At 33.9% G+C, this 24,335-nt stretch overlaps 2 protein-coding genes, 2 long non-coding RNA genes and 1 pseudogene across 4 annotated transcripts; 3 read left to right on the top strand and 2 right to left on the bottom strand.

The window, feature by feature from the left end:
• Positions 1 to 271: 271 nt before the first annotated feature.
• On the bottom strand, positions 272 to 4,127 carry LOC102623404 (uncharacterized; annotated as a pseudogene).
• A 1,190-nt stretch (positions 4,128 to 5,317) lies between these two features.
• Positions 5,318 to 6,197, bottom strand: LOC127902115 (uncharacterized). The gene is made up of 2 exons (XR_008054631.1): positions 6,053 to 6,197; positions 5,318 to 5,941 (listed from the first exon to the last, which is right to left on the bottom strand). It is a non-coding gene; the product is annotated as an uncharacterized LOC127902115 (long non-coding RNA).
• Positions 6,198 to 7,009: 812 nt separating this feature from the next.
• LOC127902066 (uncharacterized) lies at positions 7,010 to 10,879 on the top strand. The gene is made up of 2 exons (XR_008054503.1): positions 7,010 to 8,628; positions 9,165 to 10,879. It is a non-coding gene; the product is annotated as an uncharacterized LOC127902066 (long non-coding RNA).
• Positions 10,880 to 12,963: 2,084 nt separating this feature from the next.
• LOC102623998 (UV-B-induced protein At3g17800, chloroplastic) lies at positions 12,964 to 16,854 on the top strand. Its single transcript, XM_006471420.4, has 3 exons — positions 12,964 to 13,233; positions 14,307 to 14,575; positions 15,870 to 16,854. Exons 1-3 carry the CDS (start codon positions 13,099 to 13,101, stop codon positions 16,690 to 16,692), a joined length of 1,227 nt encoding a protein of 408 aa, XP_006471483.2. The 5' UTR covers positions 12,964 to 13,098; the 3' UTR covers positions 16,693 to 16,854.
• Positions 16,855 to 19,854: 3,000 nt separating this feature from the next.
• Positions 19,855 to 22,194, top strand: LOC102624279 (probable xyloglucan endotransglucosylase/hydrolase protein 30). Its single transcript, XM_006471421.4, has 4 exons — positions 19,855 to 20,185; positions 20,323 to 20,423; positions 20,547 to 20,755; positions 21,550 to 22,194. Exons 1-4 carry the CDS (start codon positions 19,930 to 19,932, stop codon positions 22,064 to 22,066), a joined length of 1,083 nt encoding a protein of 360 aa, XP_006471484.2. The 5' UTR covers positions 19,855 to 19,929; the 3' UTR covers positions 22,067 to 22,194.
• Positions 22,195 to 24,335: the final 2,141 nt, after the last annotated feature.

Consider the following 24,335-nt stretch of genomic DNA (forward strand, 5'->3'; position numbering starts at 1 on the left):
TTGTCTGAAGACATGAGACTGAGATAACTTGATTGGAAAAAAAAACGAATAACTAAGAACAAGGGAATGAACTAAGAAGAAGAGAATTCAGAACTGAGGCTCTAATAGCATGATAAACTCAGAGAATTTTGAGCAAAAGTTGTACTTTCTCTTGGAGGAGAATTCCCATTATATACTATGAATACAAGCTTATATTTAGCCTTAAACATAGCTAAACTACCATATACAAAACTATCTAAAATAGCCTACAACTAATATTTCCTAAATAAGGAAAACATAAAAGATTTACAATCATAAATATAGTTATTACAGCTGTACAAGCATAGAATCTGCTAATTCCTTTGACAATAATTGAAAGTGGCATTCATCATTTTATTAACCATCATGTAATCCCAAATAAGTGATGGGACCACACAAAATAAAACCCTAGTTGATTACAACATTGTAACATTAATCTTCCTTAATGCGAACGTCTATAGTACTTGTAAATACTAACCAAAGGAACAATTGTGTGTATAAACTCTGTGTTTCTTCATGTGCGTTGAATATATGGCAAAATCCAAGTCTTTCTTCCATATTGAGAACTAGCTGATGGGCAGAGATGCACTGACAAAGGCAAATCTCTCTCAGCAGTTGATTTCCTCGATAAATATTTGCCGAGCAACAACCACTTCAAACCAAAGCTCTCGTGCCCAATCTCTTCATTTCATCTATGTAGGTCAAGCAAATTTCCCATACAAAACGTATGCAATATCTGCATCTGCAGTGAGGGAGCCCAATGGCAGTCACTTCCATTATACAGCTGTCAATTATTGGACCTTAACAGAGGTCGGCAGTCACTTCAGTTTATCTATCAGAGAACTTATGCCACTTAAAAGCTGACCCAACTCCTCGATTCAGACAATGTGGACAATGTGACTCCACATAGAACTAGTTACTACTCTATTTGTTTCTCACCATCGAGAATATGAATTTCCATATGTCTTCCAGTTATCCTGCCAACTTTGTCTTCTGGAACTCCTATACGCATAACTGTATGCATCTGATGATCTTCTGTAATGGCTACTCTGTGGACTTTCCTTTGTAGCCTTTCTTATTTCCTGTTCCTGATCATACTCTGATCGCTGTTAAGAGAAGAAAGGGTCATCAAAGTAGTAAGAGAAAAGCTATAGTCAAATTAAAAATGATCTACCAAGAATGCAAAAATGATAACCCTTTCTAGGCATCCTGGTGACTTGCTCAATATCAACGAAGTTATAATGCAGTGAAGTTCTGACAATTTTAACTTGCAAATGTAGGCAGGGGCTGCACTAATAGCACAGACTAGTTTTCAAAATAGGCAATGAGGCATGTGATGAGCTAACCCTATCACTATTAAGTCTCAAACAGATGATTGTGAGTTAAATTTAGGTATTAGAACAAGTTCAATCCTTCGGATTTGAAGAATTTCCCAGGTTGAAGTTAAAGTCATCCATATTTCCAGTTTTCGAGTAATTATGTATTGTAAAAAAGTTATCCTGTGCAGAACTATGATAAAAGCTTTGTATATCTTGTCCAGATCCATGAATGGATTAGTCCAATTTTCATTCCCACATCTGCTACATAAACTCTCATAGAGGCTAAAGCAACTAGGTATAATGTTTTGACCAAATGCTTACCTATTGAACAATTAATATGTCAAAAACTCAGAAACAGACAAAAGAACAAGAATCTACATTAAGAAATTTTAAGACTAACAACTAAAAGTGAAATGCAGATAACAAGGTGGAGGTCGATGGCATACCTCAGTAGTGTTTAATACCCACAACATATCATCACACATTAAAAGCTCTCATGTTGTACAAAGGGAAAGCAAACCTTATTGGGGTCTGAAAGTACTGCATATGCCTCTCCAATCATTTTAAAAAGCCTGTCAGCATCCTTTTGAACCTCATGAGCAATTTCTTTCCAAAGTTGTCCTTCATCTCCATTCTCAGTCCTTACCAGGAACTGTCCAGCCTGTATCAAGCAGCAGACAAGCAGTCATTGGAAATAAGTTAAGGTACGGAGATGTGGGACCTTGTCTGGGTGATGTTTGAGTGCTGCCTTTCGGTATGCCTTTTTTATATCAGCTGCTGTATCAAAAGCTTTAACTCCCATGGTATCACAATAAGAAATGGTAAACAACTTAAAGGTCTGTTTAGTTTAAAAATTCACCTAAGAACCTTGCATAAGCTCTTCTTATTCATAATTGTAACTTAAACAAGATTAAAATAAATTTTGAGGTTTATTTTGCTTCTGACAAGGAAAAGCATCTGAATAATACAAAACATGTCAAGACAACTGATTTTGAGCTGTGGGAAAAGTAGAAAAAAGATGCATCCCGAAAGAAAACAATTTTGCACATCAAGATCATGACTTCTAAAGCACTAGAAGGACTGATCCATTATAACATAAGTATTATTTCTTTTATTCACAGGACATTGCCGATCCACTTTTGAGTCAGTAATTCTGATAAAACATGTTTGACAAAGGCTATACAGAAAATATAAGTTCAAAAGACTCCAACGGAATAGACTTACAAGATTAGGTAGAAATCCAGTGGCTCTCACTTCTTCGCATCTTCTTCCATTGAAGACACAAGTCGACAAGCTTGCCTTATGTCTCTGCTGCTAATGGTCCTACCTGGTGATCTTGACTGTTTGGCCTTTTCAGCAGATTGATTTTCAAGAATTGATACAAGCCTCTGAAGGTCACTAGCTGCTTGTGTGTAGTCTCTGATCATCTCATGTAAGGCAGCTCTTCTGGAAACAGCCTGAAAGGGGATGAATAGTCGGACATGGAGATAAAATAGTATTAAGATAAAGTCTAATGCAAGCACAAAAGTAAGCAGCAAGGACAGTCAAAATTTATATTGACAAGAAAATAATGGACATTAATTTTAACAAGAAAGTAATTAAAATTAAGTCTCAAAAGAAATTGAAACGGTTGATAGCTTCCAGGCAATTCTCAAATCAATAGAAACTGACACTTTCACGTCTCATCACATTTTGAGCAAACAAACCTAGTGGATTTGCCTTTTAAAGAAAAGGGGAAAAAATGGAAATACTCAAAATTCTAATGATCAAATACATGTACAGGTAATTAGTCAGGCAACAGTCTAAACTTGTATTCAGATTGTTTCCAGATTTGAGAAACACTCATTTACCACATCCAAGATTTAACTAATAGATTTCTTCAAGAAACTTCTTCTGCTAAACAACTGGCAGCTTTACTTCAGTGGGTAGGTTTAAGAATTTAAAAGAAGTACACATCACATGATGCAACAGCATAATTTGAAAGACAGACAAAGACACACAGAGGAAAACGGAAAATGTCATCTGACAAATCTTCCTCATTGTATCCAAGTGAGCTACTGTGCCACCAAGAAGCACCAAAGATAAATTATAGAGGCAAACCTTAGTGTAATTTTCGTCGAGGGCCATTGCTAGACTACAGTCTGCCATAGCATCAGCAATTTGGCCCAAAGCTTGAAGTGCAGCAGCACGATTGCGGAAACAGATAGCTGCAATAGGGCGAGATTCGATATTGGTTGATAAAGCAACAGTGTAATGCTCCACTGCTTCTGTATACCTTCCTGATTTAACTGCTTCATTCCCAGCACTCTGAAATTCAAAAGCGTAGTAAAATAAATTAATCATAAGACAAATTAATATTCATACCACTTAACTCTCAACCCCATCCAAAATTAAAGGACAGACAAATAAAGCACTGAATCCAGAAAAAAGGATAGGTTTCACTTGATTTTATGCAATGGGATTTGAATTCACGATACAGAAGATTTTGCGAAAATGACACCATGCAGCAAACTTCTGGATTTTCTGATTCCCAACCTAATTAATTCTATCAATTCTGTGCAATCTTCTACAACATGCACATGCACTTAAATTTGTCCAAAAATCACACATAACCATTCATATGCCATACATTTGAGCCACATATAATATTTAGTTTGTGAAAAACATTTAACCCAGAAAAGCTTGCCCTACAAGCTTAAGAGATTACAAATACTGAATCTAATTAGTGTAGATGACAAGATGCTGAAGCAAAAACCGGGGGAAGAAACAAGGAAAATCCAAGGCATTGTCTAAACTAAATGTAGGTTTAATTGGAGTCGCAAATAGCTGTTTCTATTTCTTATTGATCGCATTATCAGGTTTTATCAAGTTAATATCCAGGTGGATTTTTTTTTTATAACTTAGTTGTATTTTGCTAAATTTTAGGTTTGCTGTGGTTTAGGATACAGGGTATTACTTTTGGCTTAGATATTATATTGATTTTCCACAAGAAATCTCCATATGATTTTCTCATCGATCAAGTCTTGGATTTTCTTTCTTAGTGTCTTGTTAAGGAAACAAAATTCTCACTGCATTCGGAAAACTTAAATTAAGTTAAGCTCTCTATCATTGATGAAATTTTAGTTTTAGTTAGGTTTTACACATCATTTCACAGCCAACCTGATTTCTTGTACCAGAACCTGGTTTTCATATTGCTGTCGAGTGTTTATAGCAGCAATATCTGGGTTATATTTTCTCTCCAAAATCACTATTTTTATATATAAATGACTTGCCTTGTAAATTCCAAAAACTTACAACTAAAACTAAAAGACCAGAGGAGCTGAGAAGAAACTTAAAACTAAAACTACAAGCAACCAAGGATATTGTAAACAAAACTACATAAAACAGCGCACACCTCTTCAATGTTCTCTTTTCCATAATATAAATCCTACTTCTTAAGCATCAACGACTACTATTGATTTGAAGGATTACTCCCTGCACCTCTCTAGAAATAAATGAACAGCTATGGTTTATCTATTATGCTGAGTGTTTACTTAGTATAGTATTAACACCAGATTGACTGTGGTCTTCTGTTCAATTCACTCCATCATACAAATAGAATTTGAACACGTTGTAGTTGTGGTAGTGTATGAACATGTGTCTTGCACATGAAAGAGTGCCTTAGAGCCTAAACTTTTGGAGAAATGGTAGCTTAACAAATACAAATGAAGACAACAAATAAACAAATCAAGGCAACAATAGGTAAGCCCAACCAGATCCCAAAGTCCTGTTGACATACAAAGCTAACTATCAAGGCTCTGAAAATGCCATTGGTCCTTTGCAAGAACCATTCTGCATTGGATTTTGTCTAGCTATTAAAACGCTTCAATTTCAAAGGATTGACAAATTTTGTTTCTGTGATGATCCATGAAAAGTAAAACACATTGTGGTTCTGCCAGATTCCTCCCAGTTACATAAACCACCAAGTTTTGCACTCATGATTTTCCAAAAAATGGAGATGGCCTATTTCTTTATCTATTTCATAACACAAATCAGAGTAATAGAGATTACATGCGTCCAATTTATTAAGTACATCCAAATAAGGACCGCAGGGGAATTCTAATGACTATTTTCTCAAAAATACAGGCAAAGAAATAACTTAGGAGCAGTAAATAGGGTTCCTTGCGATGTAGAAGTGCACGAATAGTGGCAGCTAATGATATTGATGATTCCAATATCTCACTTCCATGCACTATATAGTTCAAATAATGCTAAGAAAGAAATTCCCCAATGTAAGTGGACATAGAAAATTCAAGAATTATTTATGCGTGATAAAAGTTCTGCATTACTTGTCGCTCATGGATCCAACTCGCTCTAGCTTCTGAAGTAAATCTATTGCCACCTCAAGCTTTCCCGTGCAAAAGTAGGACTTGGATATGAGGCGCCACCTCCGCAGCCTTGCAAGAGAGTCAGTTACACTTCCGTTATCAGTGAGCACTGATGCAAAATTCTTCTCAGCGTCAGGAAGAGTCTGTTCACACAGTTGAAGGGCTTCCTCATATTTCCGCAACTGCAGATGCCAGCTTCCATGTTAGGATCAAACTTAGTGACACACAAATAACAATCTACACCCATACAATAAATCAGAAAATTCAATATTTCTTCATAAGGGAATCAGATAAATCAGCAGGGTTACATGTTAATGAAAACAAACCATGTACAGAAATGACAGCTACCTCAAAAACAAGAAAGTGCAGGCGGGAAATGGAAGTTGGAGGGAAAGTGAAGGGCTAGGGGATATTTTAAAAAATCTTGCTGGGGGACAGGCCGGATCAGATGAAGAAGAGGTGGTAAATGGGCCAAATAAAGACAAAATTCGGTCAAAAACAGTTGGGCTATTGGACCCTTCGTTGATCTTATAAAACTTCTGTGATATTATAATTATATTTAAAAATAAATATAAATAAAATTAATTTCATTTATATTTTCTTTCGCTCTTCAATTTCATTTTACTTACACAATATAAATTTTTTTAATCATTAGAATAATCTGAATTTAAGAAGCAATCTATAAATTTTTTTTAATCATTAAATTAATTTAAGAAGCAAATTTTTAAGCCAAAATAATACTCTTGTAATATATGTAGCAACAAAATTAGGATACAACATTGTGAGAAAATAAATAAAATAAAATTGTATCTCACTACAAATTATTATTTTTCAAGGATTCTCAAACTAATTGTTACACCCAAAGTTTATATGTATGATAAAATTGTATTGTACCCATAAAATATTCAATATTTTATAAGGTTTTCTTACTTTTTCTTTTAATTTTTTTTAGAAATTAAATAATAAAGAAAGTTTGAAGAGAGGAATCCAATTATTAAGATTAAAAGAGTGAGAAAGTTATTAGAAATTACAAAATTTATAAATGAAAATAGTATTTATTTAGAAAAAGGGTACTTTTGGTATTAAATGAAATATAATTAAAGAAGGGGTTTCAAAAGGATTGTTTAGGGGTGCTAATAGTCTCACTCGGTCGAAAATTAGAAAGTGGGAGTTGCAAGCAAGGAACCCAAGGATTTTAAAAGGGCGTACAAACGGGCCAATGTGCAACAAAATGCCCAATAGCAAAATTATTTGGGTGAGCCCCGAAAGTAAAAGATGAGAATTTTCAGCGCATTAAAACAGCTCGATATTGGATGCTTCCCTTGCTCCCCTCGAGCAAAGTTTCAGCTGAAATTAGTGGATGCAGAGAATGAAACAGGGATGGCAGCAAATGAGATGGTGGAGGATAGATCAGTGGGACCTAGTGGCCAACCCCGCCGGTAGCAATGAAGATCCTAAGCTAGGACGTTCGAGGTCTAGAGAAGCCTCAAGCGTGCCTGGCCATTAAGAAAATTATCCATCTGCATCAGCCTGACATTTTCTTTTACTGTAAAAATGTTGGCCAAGCGGGTTAATGTAGAAGGTAGACCGTTCAATTTTGAAAATTGGTTCACAGTGGATATGAATGGAATAGAAGGAGGCTTAGCCTTATTTGTGGTATAATATGGTGAATGTCGAAATAAAATCGTTTAGCTCTCACAATATTGATGCAATAGTGTATAAAGAAAGTGGCAAGGTGTGGAGATGTATAGGGATTTATGGCCACCAAGAAACCAAGCAAAAACACCACACTTGGACATTGCTGGAGAGGCTAGCATGTATTTTCTTTTATCCTTGGTGCTGCTCTGGTGATTTTAATGAAGTATTGCATTTACAAGAGAAATCATGGGCAATGACAAAAATATAAGCATGGTAGCTAAGTTCAGAGAAGCTATTCAGGAATGCAGCCTCGTTGATATGGGCTACATGGGCTACCCATTCACATGGTCAAGGAGGAGGTACGAACCACATCATATTGAGGAATGTCTGGAAAGGTTCCTCTGTAGCAAAGATTGAAGCAACAACTTTCAGGACTTGGCAACCACAAATTTAGTAAATTGGGTTTTTGACCATTGCCCAAATTTTAATAGAGGTTAGAGAAAGGTGTAAAAAGAAAGGGTTTGTAACAAAGTTATTTAATAGAGAACACTATAAAGATATGTGGAGCTCATATAAAGCCTGCAAATGCATAGTGAGAGAAGAGTGGGCTCATATTGGTGGGGAAAAAGGGGGGAATCCAGTCAAGCAATTCCAAAGGGTGGCCAAAAGCACGCTAGCTAATCTTAAGGGATGGAGCAAGGTTGAATTCGCTGACAGAAAAAAGAAGCAAGAAAAGCTGATTAACCAACTTAGGTATGTGAAACAAAGTAGAGCTCGTGAGGTAAATGGAGACCGAATTAGAAAGCTCAAAAACCAGATTAACAGCATGTTGATGAATGAAGAGATCCATTGGAAGCAGAGGTCAAGAGTTGACTAGTTGAAGGAAGGGGACAGAAATACCAAGTTTTCCCATGCTAAAGCTTTAGAAAGAAAAAGAAAAAATAAAATTTGGGAGATTGAAAACGCTCAAGGGCAATGGACAGAAAACTGAGAGGATGTTGAAAAGGAGTTTTGCGAGTATTTTCAGAACTCATTTACAACTTCCAGCCCAAGTCAAAGTCAGATTCAAGATGCTTTAAGAGGAATGCTGCGAAAAGTAACTCCAGAGACGAATGATTATCTGGAGGAACCTTTTACAACAGAGGAGATTGTTGAAGCTCTTTCCCAGATATGCCCAACTAAAGCCCTAGGGCCTGATGGCTTGCTTGCTGCTTTCTTCCAGAAACATCAGCAGACAGTCCATGGGGGAGTGTTAGGAGCTTGCTTGCATATTCTTAACGAGCAAGGTAATTTAGCTGCCCTTAATCACACTTACATTGCTCTTATTCCAAAGACATCCAAGCCCAAAAAAGTCACTGAGTTTAGGTCAATTAGCCTTTGCAATGTGATTTACATAATTGTAGTTAAGACTATTGCAAATAGATTAAAATCAATCCTATCTCAAATTATTTCTCCTACTTAGAGCGTATTCATACCCAGTAGACTCATTACGGATAATGTTATTATTGATTATGAATGCCTTCATAAAATTAGACTTAGCAAGGGGAAAAGGAAAAGATTGGTGGCCTTAAAATTAGATATAAGCAAGGCGTATGACAGGGTTGAATGGCGATTTCTGGAACAAACAATGAAAAACGCTTGGTTTTTCTAATAAGTGGCTGAAGTTGATAATGGGTTGTATTATTACTGCTTTTTTTTTGTAATTATTAATGGAGTCCCAAAAGGTTTTATTCAACCAGAGAGAGGCTTAAGATAGGGATGTCCTCTTTCTCCATACTTGTTTATTATATGTGTAGAAACATTTTCAAATTTGTTGATGCAGGCAGAAAGAAATCAGCAGATCGAAGGGCTAAGATTTGCTAAGGATGTCACAATTTCTCACTTACTTTTTGCGTATGACAGTTTAGTTTTTACTAGAGCATTAGAGGCTGAATGCAAGTACCTGAAAGGAATCTTTAACAAATATGCAAGGGCTTCGGGGCATATTTTTAACTTTGATAAATCATCAAAGTTTTTTAGAGGCAAGATGTCGGAGGGGTAGATAACAACAATAAAGAACATTTTCAATTTAAATGTGGTTTCCAAATATAAAAAGTATTTAGGTCTCCCATCTATTATAGGTAGGAAAAGAACAAGTTTCTTCAAAGATGTCAAGCTTAAAGTACTTAGCAAGATTAACAGTTGGCAACACAAAATGTTCTCAAGTGGAGGCAAGGAGATTTCAATAAAAGCAGTTGCCCAAGTTGTTCCTACATATGCTATGAGTGTCTTCAAGCTTCCTAAGGGTTTATATGAAGACATTCCGAGAGCTATTGTAAAGTTTTGGTGGGGATTTAAGCAAGATAAGCAGGGAATTCACTGGATTAGATGGGACAAGTTGAGTTGTGCCAAAAGTAAGGGAGGGTTGGGTTTTAAAGATTTTATTAGCTTTAATCAAGCAATGGTGGCAAAACAAGGATGGCATCTGATTTAATACCCCAATTCCCTGGTTTCTAAAGTGTTTCAGGCAAAGTACTTGAAAAACTCCTCTTTTTTAAATGCAAAAGTTGGTTCCAAGCCATCATTTATATAAAGGAGTATTCTTTGGGGCAGGCAAGTCATTAAGAAGGTAGTAAGGTGGCGAATTGGGAATGGTAGCAATATTTTTATGTATGAAGACAGTTAGCTTCCAAGACCAAACACATTCAAGCTAATTTCACCTCCAACTTTACCCATAGAAACTACTATGGCTAAATTGATTGATGATGAGAACAAGTGGGATGAAACCAAGCTAAACCAGTTTTTTATGCAGGAAGATATGGAGGTAATTCTCAAAATTCCTCTTCCAAGAAATTAGAAGGAAGATGAACTATTGTGGCATTATGATAAACGAGGGGAGTATTATGTAAAAAGTGGCTATTAGATAACCCTCAAGATCAAAGCTCTAAATTTGTCCAACAGCTCTAACTGCAGCTCCAAAAGGTAGAATGTTCTAAGTCTCTCGAGCTCCATGAAAAAATCAAAATTTTCATATGGAGAGCAGCTAAGAACTTATTGCCAACTGTTGAAAATTTGTGGAAAAGAAAGTGTTTAGAAGATCCAATTCGCCAGAGGTGTAACAGAGAGGTGGAAATCGTTAATCACGCCTTGTTAGAATGCAAAGTAGCAAAGAAAATTTGGCTTCATACTCCATTTTCAATCCAAACTCAAAATGGCTCAAACCAAGACATTCTCAGTCTTATCTATGATTTGTTCTTCTCTTGGAGTAGGACTGATGTTAAGTTAATGGTAACATATTGTTGGGTAGTGTGGTATGTAAGAAACTGTTAGAAGATGTGTTTAGGACTGCTGATGTGGAGACATAGAAGTTGCTTAGTTGAATGTTTCAAACTTTTCCTATTTTTCTGGTGTTGGTTATTTATTTTGTTGTTCTTGCTGAGATCGTGGCACAATCTTTGGACCATGATTCTAGTGGGTTGTTATTTGGTTTTGGTGTGTTATTTAAGCTTTAAAGTGTAATGTTTTCAGTTTATGAATTGAGTGAAGTTCTCTTGACAATTCACGATGGCTCTCATTTCCATCTGTAAACTTTGTTTTCTTTTCTTATTCAAGTAACAACAGAAACAAACTGATTTTCGAAGGCAAGAAGATTGATCCAAGAATCTCAACAGCTAAGGCGGAATCAGTGCTAGAAGCCTATCATAGGACTGTAAAAACAGATGCATCACTATTCTACAAGGTTAGAAATGATGAGCAACAGAAGTGGGAGCACCCTCCCAAAAACGCTATCGAGTGGGGCTTATAGGTGGCTAGAAATGCAAATTTGTCTGTTTTGATCATGGAGATAGATTGTAAAGGTGTGCTTGATTTATTGAATAACACAAAGGGCAACAGAACAAGTATAAGTTGGGTAATTACAGAAATACAAGATAACAAAAAAGGAGTTTAAAAAGGTAAAGTTCAGACATGTCCCTAGAACTTGTAATGTTTGTGCCCATTTCTTAGCTAAAAATGTTGTAGGAGCAAATACATCTACTATCTAGTTGGAATCATTACCAGCAGATATTCAAAATGTATTGAACAGTGTTGTTTGAAGTTATGAAAGTTTTGCTTTCTTTTCAAAACAAAAAAAAAAAAAAAAATTGTTTCAGCTGCTGAAAGAAAAACAAATTAAGGATGTGAAAGAAGTATTAGTTGATGTTACAGAGAATCAAACCCATGTCCATGGGTCAAATATGCAACTTGAAGCTTCAAGACCTAGAACAGTGGAAGACGGATTAAGAGAGCTGCAATTTAAGTACAATGATTTGCAAGCTTGTTGTGATGATTTGCAAATGAAACATGATTCATTGCGCCTCATTTTGACCCGGGACAATAATGAGAATAAAAGCACCACCTGTCTTTGAACAATAAAAAACAGGTATGAATTATTTTAAAGACCATATAATTTTTTAATCTAAATTGTTTCTGTTTTCTTTCATTGGCAGTTATTAATAAAATTTTTTTTATACAAATAAGTTAAATCGTTGTCAATTTTACTCAATTAACTTAAACATCAGATAAACTAACATCGATTTTATTTTGTCTCTATCAACATTTTATCTACTTAGAATTTTTTTTTTTTTTTGGATTCTCTTGATGTACCCTATATTTAATATTAAAATTATTTTAAGAATTAATTCAAATTGTCCTCCCATGAAATGACATTCTGTAAAATATTTCTAAATTTTTGTAAACCCCAACTTACACCACTTAAGAAGATAAAAAATTTTCATCAACTCGCCCCTTTTATTTCTTTATTTTTTTAATAAGAAAAAGGTAAGTTGAAGTTTACAATAATTTATAAGTTTCTTAAAAATTATCATTTCACAAGAGTAATCTGAAATTTACTCTTTTATTAATTCGTTATCTTAATTTTGACAGGTTTTAAAAAATTTGTAATATTTCTAGTTAATTTGATATTTGTGATTCTTCTATATATTTTGCAGGTTGAAGAATGATTTCTTGGGATGTATATTTTCAAATACAAAACACTGATGCTTTTGGTCGCATGTATAACGATCATCTCTTGGTGAATAAGCTAGGGCCTGGATAAATTCAAATATCATAGATAAATATTTTATGGTTTATAAACATCTGCTTTTGCTTTGGATTTTGATAATCTTTTGAATAATTCCTGTGGGAAAATATATATTTGCAAGACTGGCTTTCTGCTTCAACTATTAATTTCTGTAACATTTTTATTAATTTTTTAACAGTAAATCTGATCAATTTTTTTTTAAAAAAATAAGCATGCACTCTAATTTTTAATAAAAAATACCAATACAAAAATACCCCTAACGTAATTTACTAATAAGTACAATTCAATTTAAGTTGGTAGAATAATATTGCTCTTAACACCATTTAACGCACACTCAATTCATTATTGTGTTATATAGGTGTTTTTATTTTGTAATGCTATATCGAAAGGGATCTATACGAAATAATTTTAAAACTATAGCATAAATAAAATATAATTCAATAAAATAGGGATCCGAAGGATAGGCCCCTTCCAAAATAATTTGTTATTTTGTTTGAGTAAAACGGCACCGCATCCATGAAACTTAAAATATCCCCCCTCTATATATATAAATATAAATAAATAACTACCGCAAGAACCCCATTCAACGTCTTCTCTCTGTGTCTTTCTTTCTTGGCCTGTGGGTTGAAATTGGAGGTCTTTTGCTGAATAAATAACAAATAAAAATAAAAATATCAACAAATAAAAAAATAAAGGAATGGTGCAGTTAGCAGGAGCAGCAAGTGATGTGTTGTTGATAAGTCCATCAACTGGAGGTCTCGGTTTTAGTTTCAGACAGCACTTCCATTCTGTTCCTCATTCCAAGTATCTTTGTTCTTCACTTTTTTTCAAGGTAAGTTTTTTTTAATCATCATCATCATCATTATTATTTCATTTCCTTTGAATAATTTTATTATCTAGGTTTGCTTGATAGAATAATTTTGATTAGTAGGAGCAGTAAAACGGAAAGTTTTAATTTATACACCCATATGGTCATTTTACTTTCTGCAACTAACCAAAATGATAAGCTCCACTTGTTTTAGCTGAGCTTGATAGATGTTTATGGTTTTTGGCATAATCTTATATGTTAGTTAATTTGTGGTTCACAATTGTCCTTATATATTTATTCTGTAGATAAATTTTATTGATAGATTTTAAGAGAGAATAATTCGTGATATGTTGCCCCCGGGGCCCTGCTCGAGTGGTTTCTTTGGTTGGCCATCTGAGTTTGAATCCCGGGAGACAGGTAGCAGGCTAAAAAATTGATTTGGACTTCGTCTGTTCTCAAAATTTGTGGTATAATATTTATTGTCTAGATGATGCCTTGGTTCTTGGGTGACCTTGTCTTGTGTACTCCTGTTGTAAAAATTAGTTAGGACACTCGCTTGAGTGATTTTCACGTTGAGACTCTAGAGGCCTTTTAGGTGAGTCTTGATTAGCAATAGGAAAGAAAAGAAGAAATCTTGAAAAAAAAATATTGAATTTGAGAATTGCAACATAATTGGGAATGATGTAGCTTATAATAAGTGTCTTGAAATGGTTATCCTGCGAAAGAGAATAATGCGCAAGGGAAGGTGAAGAAATAAAAGTTTGACTTTTTAATAATCTGGTTTAGTTGACACTATCAATAACAATACTGTGTTGCTTAATAGATATAACTGCACGACAAAATATAAATTATAAGATTCAAAGCACTTATAGTTTTCTCTATAAATACTTAAAACTGTGAACTTCTGTTAGACTAGATTACAGTTGTCGTGGGCCTACCTTGGACAAAGTTTTGGCTCCATTATGTTGCATCTCTGGTTGCAGGGCCAGAGGACCGTTATTTTTGGCTCGAGGCTTGATGCAAAATCTGCATGAATTTTTTTGTTCATTTGCTTTTTAATCATTTCTTAGTGTCTCATAGAATCTTTTCTCTATTAGAGCTGTCCGTCATTTTGCATCCCAAAGCTAGGAAATGGAATGGACAAGTGCCGCATGAGAGACTTAACTGTTAGAGCATCAGGGAGTTCAGATCAGAATGTGGTACCAATTGCTCCTCTTCAGTTTGAATCCCCTGTTGGCCAGCTTTTAGCACAAATATTGCAAACGCATCCGCATTTACTCCCTGCAGCCATTGATCAGCAACTGGAGAACATTCAAATTGATAAAAATGTCCAGAGAGAAGATACTTCTCAGGATCTCCTTTACCAGTGAGTTAAATCTCCATTCACCACTTCTTTTGAAACTCATTTCCATCTAACAGTTTGTCCAATTTATGAATTCTATTCATGTCATAAGCTAGCAAGACCATGTGCCTGAAAAATGCAGTTTTATCACATATTTTGGGGCTGTATTTTCAAACATGATGCCACTTACAGTACTTTGGGTTGCTAGGGAGATAATTTTATTTGGAATGCAATACCAGAGATGATTTGATAACCAACCTGTTTAGTTAGTCTTATAGCTTAGTTGAGTTTAGTTGCCTGGTAGACCATACGGTGGTGGAAGTGGAGATAGAAGCAATAAATTAGACTGCTACAGTTGCATTTTGGATCACTTAAAGGGGACCTATAATAGTCAGGAAGAGGATGTGCTAGTCACGCACTTTAGTTTCCTAAAGTAGAGCATGGTAGTTCAGCTTAGAGAAATTTGAATTATTGACTTCTCTTCCTAAGTTATAATTCTATATATGTTTCTTCAGTTACAACCTTGGTTTATTTTACTGAACTTCATTAACCGTTGAGTGTGTGAGAGAAGAGTAAGTTAGAATATCTAACTTCTGGTGGACTAACACAATAGAATTTGAGACCTTAGCCAAAAATTCTTTATCAGGGTTATTGATTTTTGATATTAGGAGAAAAAAACATATGAATTAAATATTATGTTGTAGGATATTCTATTCCTCTATGCCTCTTTGAGATATCAAATTGTTAATTAAATTTTAAATTCAAGTTTTGCTGACACATCTTTGCAATAATACATTATAAAACTAACTTGAATTGCTTGAAGCACATTGTCAAATCGTCCTTTACTATCCAGATTCAAGAATGATATGTTTAGAAGAAAATGTAGTGTTTGAAATTTAATTGGACATAAAATAGTCACATTTGAATGATTCTGCTAAAAAACAATGGTAGAGTTTTGGAAGAACAAAAGTTATTAAAAGAAGGGAAACAAAAATGGGAAGGGAGCTATAACACATGTAAACTAATTGTTAACTACTGCAAAATTAGCTTATTTGAGCCTAATTTATTATTATTATAACTGTAGTGTGAAGATATGAGCATGCTTGGAGTGCTTTCTTTTCCAGTTTTATCAATTCTGTCCACGACATTCAAAATGTTAAAATATGTTTTAGCATAATATTTTAATTGTTTGCCTGGTTTTAAATGTGTTCCCAGGTGTTTTATTTTTTATTTTTCAGCTCAATTTTTATCAAAAGTTGTTAAATATCTTGGTTACTGTTACTGAGTAGCCACTATAACTGAATCCTTTGAATTGTAGGAGAATAGCTGAAGTCAAAGAGACGGAAAGACAGAAGGCATTGGAGGAGATAATATACTGCTTGATAGTCCAGAAATTTGTGGAGAATGATATTTCAATGATTCCTAAGATAAGAGAAACCTCAGATCCTGTCGGAAGAGTGGATTTTTGGCCAAATCAAGAACAGAAACTAGAATCAGTTCATTCTCCTGAAGCATTTGAGATGATACAGAGCCACTTGTCTCTTGTACTTGGGGAGCGACTGGTGGGTCCCCTTGATACCATTATTCAGATTAGCAAAATCAAACTCGGAAAGTTGTATGCTGCTTCCATCATGTATGGTTATTTCCTCAGAAGAGTTGATCAACGATTTCAACTCGAGAGAACAATGAAAACTCTTCCTGAGGGTTTTGATGAAGACAAGGTTAGATATGAAGAACGAGAACCATCTCCAATGAGCCGTCTCTGGGATCCAGATTCCTTGATCAGAATCCCGCCCAATGATGATGGAACTATTGGTGAAAGCTTTATGGATGGTGGTGAAGGAAAATCATATAGGCTGAGATCCTATGTTATGTATTTAGATGCAGAGACACTTCAAAGATATGCAACCATAAGATCGAAGGAAGCTATTTCATTGATTGAAAAGCAGACACAAGCCTTATTCGGGAGACCTGATATCAGAGTTCTTGAAGACGGTTCAATCGACACATCTAAAGATGAAGTGATTTCAGTCACATTTTTAGGATTGACCATGCTAGTACTGGAGGCAGTAGCATTTGGATCATTCATGTGGGATTCTGAAAGTTATGTCGAATCAAAATACCCTTTCATTAAAAGCTAAGGGCCTTTTCTTCCCATCATCAATAATTGATGACCTTACCAGCTATGTAGATTGAAAGGTATGATGAAAATCTATTGTGTTATAATGCATAGTTGTCAGTAAATACCATGTTTTCATAGTTACAGTAATATAAATCCTTGATGGCCCGCCCTTTGTTCATTAGCTCAAATTTATAGTTGGTATTTGTCCAATGTCGAGCAATCTAGCTTAGACATTGAAGTTTCTTGCCTAATTTGGAACTACGTTAGTCCACTTTTTTGCTTATATTCACTTCTTTTGTTGAGCCCATAAATTAGGTTTCAACAATGAGAAGGGCATCTAAATGCCCCTAGCCCACAAGAGCCATTAGGCTGTGCTTCTCTTGAGCTGTCATACTACACACGCAGCATTTATATCTTACATTATATGATGGTACATTAGATGAATAAAGCTATAAGAGTGTTGAACAAGAAACAATGAACGTAAAAGTTTGTCCCGAACTTCCTTAATGTGTAGGCATTGCTTAATAGGCATTTTTTTTTCTTTTATCCTTTTGGAAAACTGGAAAAGCTCTACGATGGCATGTCTTTACTTGATGGCCACTCTACAGATAGCTGTACTTGACCTTGCCAACCGAAAAAAAAAAGAGAGGGAAAAGAAAGATTCATTATTCATATACATACTCATAAGATGCGTCCTTTGATCTTACAACTTGGCTTCATGCCTTCATTTATTTTTTCCCTTCTAGAGTATCTCATTCCATTGCAACGTATTGCACGATTGCTTCTTTAGCCAAGAATAATGTGAACCAATCATGAATATGTACACACGAATCTGATTTGCCCATTCTTTTTGTCTAAAAATATATTGAGTAATAATCTAGAGGACGACATTTGAGCGACACTGTCATGTGGATCTATAATTTCAACGCTATTCACAGAGAATTATAAAATAACGTCACATGTTCGATTGCTCATCTTGAAGCACAACCATACACAATGTAAAAAGGATTGAGTAAACAAAGGGCAGTCTAATCATTTCTTAAAATAAGAAGGTTTCCATGAATATTTTACAAAATTTATTGAAAAATAGGCTTATTAAAATAAACTACTTAAAGTAAGAAGTAATATTATTACCTAATATTATTTATGTATATTGCAGAAATTTTTTACCAGACACGGAGGAGAAATTTTGTGGGACACAGAAGAAATTTATGTAATTAAACAAAACATTAGAATAAATCAAATAGAAGAATAAAACGCTCCGTTTTCCTCCGAAGGTTCCACTACAGACCCGTTATCAAGCCAAGATATTTATTTCCCATTATGCCCTTCTATTACAACGTAATTATAGGACGTAATCGTTCACGGGCGCCGCCTCAGTTTCTCACGCTGTTTTCCATGTTTAGGTGACAATTTTACCCACCTACTGCCGTTTGTTTTACTAAAAAAAAATCATTTTATCAAATATTCTTCATAAATTATTAATTATCATAATCAACTACTTGATTTCCGTCAACTTCATCAATAGGGCAGGTTACAATCGCTGTCCTAAATACACAACTTAACCAAAATTTTGGACTTTCTCCCACAACTAATAATTACGCGAATTATTAATATTTATGAACCAAAATTAAATGTTAATAATTATATATATATATATACACACTTACTTATTCTTTTTCTGACTTTTTCGTGATTGGCTACATGCAACTGAAGTTTAATTATGCCATCATGAGATTACGAAATGGGCCACATGAATACATGATGATGGCAAACAATTATATGTTGACACATGGGTCTCGAGGCCCCAATAATATTAAAGCTGAGGTGGAAAATGTTTTTAATCTGGCTAAACATTGTGCATGTGTCCAATGGGATTTCATGAACAGAGGTATTTAAGCTGACTTTGATAGTAGATTGATAAACTAGATTTTTAAAAAAATTAATAATAATATTAAACTTATGAAATACGTTGAGTGTAACTGCTACCGATATTATTTTATCATGCATGCTTGATTAGTATCCAACTAAATCTTTATGGAACCGTTAGCTTAGCTATTTGTCATTGTATAATATATGTGTCATTTAGATAAACATCTTGTCCGCATCATCTTAGTTGTCCTTAGCTTCTAACACTCCTTGTCCCTACTTAACAACACATATATCTGTCACTTAAACAAACTTGTGTTCAAAGATAAGAATATGATCAATCATCATCAATATTCAATCAAAAAATTACAAATATCATCCACCTCTAAGAAGCTATAATTTATTTCTTTTGGTCAAGATTTCTACAAAAAAAAAAAAATTAATTAAAAACAGGTAGAATAATTTGATGAATTAAAAACATCAATTACATAACATAAGATGACTAGAATTTACTTAAAATACTTAAATATTGGATAAAAAAATACAGACATTATGGATGACCGGCAATTAGAGAAAAAAATAAATCAAATACAAAAATAATTTTTTTCTAAAATTAAAAAAAGGAGATAAATAAAGTCTTAATTTTTACCTTCTTTAGGATTCGAATTTGAGTAATCAATTAAATAAAATTACTGAAAAATTACTCAGCAACACTCTTAAAGACAACCTAAAATTAATGTTAAAAGAACAATAGTCACAGTATTTTTCTCTCACTAATATTGATTACATCCAATATAATTTCCATGGACCTTACTAATTAATAATTATCCCACTAAACACTGTTTGTTACAAAATTGTTGCTTAACAAGTGAATAGTAATTTATTTCTTTTGGGAACAGTATATACTCTTTCCTTCTACCACTGAATTCAACCTAAATAAGGCAATTTCTATATATAATATTAAAAAAACTACACAATGTCTTTTTAAAAAAAAAAATCCTTTGAACTAGAAATATTAATAAGATTTAGTTTTTCAAAAATCTCTCAAAATAAGACGCAAATTCTTGTTTTAAAAAAGAACCAAAATCCCCAATTTACACACTGTATATACACACACATATACTAAAATGTCATTAGCTGGGTGTAAATCTTTTAATTTTCACAGTGGCAATATAATTAAATTCTGCAAAAGGGAAAGGTCATTTTGGTCTCCACACACCAATTCAAATGTCAAAAAGGCAGCAGCCAAATACTACCCACACCATTTACTAGTCTCTTGGCAACAACACGCCTCTTTACTCGTATATATATATATATACACTCATCAACTCACAGAGAAACCAACACACACCGTAACAAATTTTATTTATAGAAACCAAAAATAATAATGGATTGGTTTCTTTGCTCTCAATCAAAAAAATCATCAGCACCCTTCACTCTAATTCTAATTCTGTTGTGTTGCTGCTCATCACCATCACTTGTGTTCACATTCACAAACGCAGCGTCGTCGTTGTCGTCATCATCTGCTTTCAACCTCGCCACCATCTCTTTCGATGAAGGCTACTCTCATCTTTTCGGCGACGGCAATCTCATTCGCTCCCCCGACGGCAAGAACGTTCGTCTCCTCCTCAACCGCTTCTCCGGTACGTGAAACATCTCCATAATATTATGATCAAGGGAAGATGTAAATCTGTCACATTTCCAATATTATGAGTTTAAATCTGTCACATTTTCGTTTTTGAACCAGATACTCATGTTGGTTTTACAATTTTGTCACTAGGGTCCGGTTTTGTTTCGTCAAAGTTGTACAATCACGGGTTCTTTAGCGCCATGATCAAGTTGCCATCGGATCACACGGCTGGCTTATGTGTTGCATTCTATGTAAGCGGCAATTCATTGTCAATAAAGCTTCTTTTGCTAGCTTCTGGAATGTTTACTGTTCAGCGAACGGCCTTTTAATGTATAAAATATTTATCGTTGATTTTTTTTTTTTTTCCATTTCAGACGTCAAACGGAGACGTGTTCCCAAAAACACACGACGAATTAGACTTTGAGTTTCTAGGAAACGTGGCTGGAAAACCGTGGAGGTTCCAAACAAATTTCTATGGAAATGGGAGCACGGCACGTGGCAGAGAAGAGAGATACCAGCTTTGGTTTGATCCCACGAAGCAATTTCATAGATATAGCATTCTTTGGACAAGCAACAACATTATGTGAGTTTTCTTTTCTTAACAAACTTGTTTCTAAGGGTACAATACCCTACAGTCTGGGTAATATACTCGACCTAATTATTTGATAATACCGAGAAAATATGACATAATACAACTTAATTATTTGATAGTATCGAGATTATAGGGTATAATCCCTGAGAAACCCGTTGTCGACTTTTTTTATTATTATTATAACATATTTATTCTTGGATGTTTGCTTTGCTTGCTTTTTTTTTTTTTTTTTTTTGACTTTAAATGTGAGTTTGACAAATTAAAGAGAGAGAGAGAGAGAGGGTGGCGTTTGCGTGTGGAATGTGTTAAATGCATGACATTAAAACTTGTGGACCAAGGATTACACGCCTAAATCAATATCGATTTTTAGCCTGATTTTAAGGCCAACTTTTCCTCTTGTTTTGAGATTTCCCATTAATGAGGCCTAAATTTTTGTTTCTTTTTTTTTTTTTTCAAACTTTAAGAAGTTTTCTTTGGGAAGCAATCTTTGGTCAATTTAGAAAATATTGTTGTATATTGAATAAATTAATAAAAATTCATTGCATGATGCAAGATCAAGAGTTTGGGACCACACTCAAATGGAAATTGCATTTTATAAGGTTCTGATTATGGGTTAGGCTACCAAAATAAAGTGGGTTTCTAAATCTTCTAGATTCTAAATTAGTCTGCCATAAACAAATTTATGATTTTACACCAAAAAAAAAAAAAAACAACACTATGAGATTAAGTATAAAATGCCAAAACAACCCTTGACTTTTTTTTCTTTTTATTTGTTGGTTCAACAGATTCTATGTGGATGAAGTACCGATAAGGGAAGTCGTGCGCTCAAAGGCAATGGGTGGTGATTTCCCATCAAAGCCAATGTCATTGTACACAACAATTTGGGATGCCTCAAATTGGGCCACATCAGGTGGCAAAGCCAAAGTTAATTACAAGTACGCACCATTCACTTCTGAATTTAAAGACTTTGTGTTAGAGGGCTGCCCTGTTGATCCCATTGAACAAGTCCCCTCCTCCAACTGCCAAGACACCGATTCCCGGCTTGCCGAGAAAGGCCTCTCCGTCATCACTCCGGCCGGGAGACGGGCCATGCGTAGATTCCGGGAGCGTTACATGTACTATTCATATTGTTATGATACAATGCGATACCCCGTGCCATTACCCGAATGTGTTCTTGTTCCATCAGAACGACAACGTTTTAAAGACACCGGTAGGTTGAAATTCGGCGGCAGCCATAAGAGTCATAGACATAGGTCGAGGCGGCAGCCGGGAGCTTCAAATTCCGAGGATCCGGACATGTAAATTAATTTATTGTGGTGTTGGTTTTATGCTCATGATTTTTTTTTTTTGTTTTTTTTGTTTTAACGTATAGCTTTGTTTTGTGATTAGAAAATATATATATATAGATGAAATGAATAATATTTTGGGAAGGTTTGGTGTTTTTTTTTTTTTTTTGTTGAATTGGCATAGGGAGCTGGTAATAGTTTGCTTGGTCACAGGGTTCAGTTGAAATAAGTTATACATTTTTTTTTTCCATTTTCTTTTAGCAGTACAAAGTAGTAATGGTATAATCGAATTTGCATCTTTGAGTTGCGGTCGTTTCACTATTGAAGTTGGTGACACTTATTTTAATATTTCATTCATTAATACTTTTCACCGGCGGCATATGACTTTTTTCATGTTGGAAACATTGGTTGATTGGGTTAAGAAATTAAAAAAAAAAAAAGGGAGGCAAAACTATGATTGTAATTCCTAGTGAAACATAATACTATATTATCATATGAATAATGCTGGAGCCATTAATTATTAATATAAATTGATGTAGCATAATATTATTGGTTGAATAAAACTACAAAATAACGAAAATGGGATATGTTGTATTTTCATCCAACTAATAATGTTATGTCATTTTTTAGTTTGTTCAATACATTTGGCTTGTGCTAGCATTTTGTAGCTCCGGCATTATTCTTTATTATACTCACTGCTAAATACCTATAATTTAAGTTACTTTGTATTGTCAAATATTACCCAGTAGATTATTATCGTTACTTCTTAATAGTAGTTAGATTAAAATTTTCATGGTAAAAATAGTATTCTTGGTCTAATTTAATTAAATGTGAAGACTAACAAAATAATTAGCAAAAAATTATAGGGATTAAATGATTATATACCCTTATATTGATTTTAACCTAAATTATAAAAATTTTTAGATTTATTGTTATTGAAAACTATAAGCACGTACATTTACAATTTGCATTATTATAGATTTAAGCTCTATTTGGTACTGAGGTATTATAACTTTTAAGCTATAATTGTTGTGGGAAAAAATTTAAATATGAAATAAAAGTTGATAGCATGTTTTAAATACAATTTTTTAAATAACAATTTGGATAAAATGAGTAAAGATATAATAGATTTCAAATCAACTTAACTTTTAAGTTACATCTTCTCAACCTCAATCTCAAATATGACCTTACTTTTATAGATAAATAGTTGTTATTTAATAACCGCACTAGATATATAAGGATTTTTCTTGTAATTTATGTCCATAAATGACCTCAAATTTGATGGTGCTTTAACTTGTATCGGTGTTTCTCTTGCTTTATCGCTTGAATTTCAAAGTTTATTTTTATGCAGTAATTTATGATATTATCAAATCTATCGATGTTGCCTATGATGGAGAGTGGCGTTAGAAAGTGACCCTATCACTGTACTTTCTTTTTTATTAAGTTCCAAATTTCTATTATATTCCCTAATTCGTACTGTGGTTGAATTAATTATCTGATATAAATTCGTTACGAATACATTTTAAATATATATTTATAGAGAGGGTAATTCAGCCGCCGATAAATCGATAAATGTAGGGTTAACTAGTTATTTAATTTCACATGGTGGAGTGATCCTCTAGATGATATTAAAAATGGCTTAAATCCATAAAGAAATTTAGGGTCTACTTAAATAGAAGTGGATCCACTCATGACTTGTGAAGACTCAAGTCCTTATTAGAGAAAATAATTTCAAGAAAAATAAAGAGAAAATTACTTGGGTTATTAATTAGCCCTGGTTAAATCTAAAAATAGTTCTGTTAAATTTATAAAAATAATCTTCGTAAATTCATAAACCTATAAAATTTAAACTTTAACTTTGAGAATTATAAAATCTCACACTTCAATTAGAAATAAAAGTCTACAGTAACCCATTGGGTAGTTTTATTATTATTTAATTTAGACCCCATTAAATTTATTAAAATATTCTCTAAAAACTTATTAACCAATAAAATTTTAATTTTCACAACTTATAATTATGTAATTTAACCACCGATAAATTATTTTTTTAAATCCGCTACAGTACCTAAATATAGCTTTTGTAATTAAACAGCTTAGTTCTTTTGCTCTCCTAAAAGGGTTTTCCAATTCCATGTGCACCCTTTGTATCTCTCCTTCTGATTTTATCAATAAATTAAAGGGCTAGCCACCAAAAACTGAAGGAAACCTCTTGGTGTTGTTTCCAGCAATGTCCTCTGTTTTTGGCTTCTATTTTCTCATTAAGAAAAAGTCAATGGCCTGTTACG

The sequence above is a fragment of the Citrus sinensis genome, chromosome 5 (genome assembly GCF_022201045.2).
Source record: "Citrus sinensis cultivar Valencia sweet orange chromosome 5, DVS_A1.0, whole genome shotgun sequence".
NCBI lineage: Eukaryota > Viridiplantae > Streptophyta > Magnoliopsida > Sapindales > Rutaceae > Citrus > Citrus sinensis.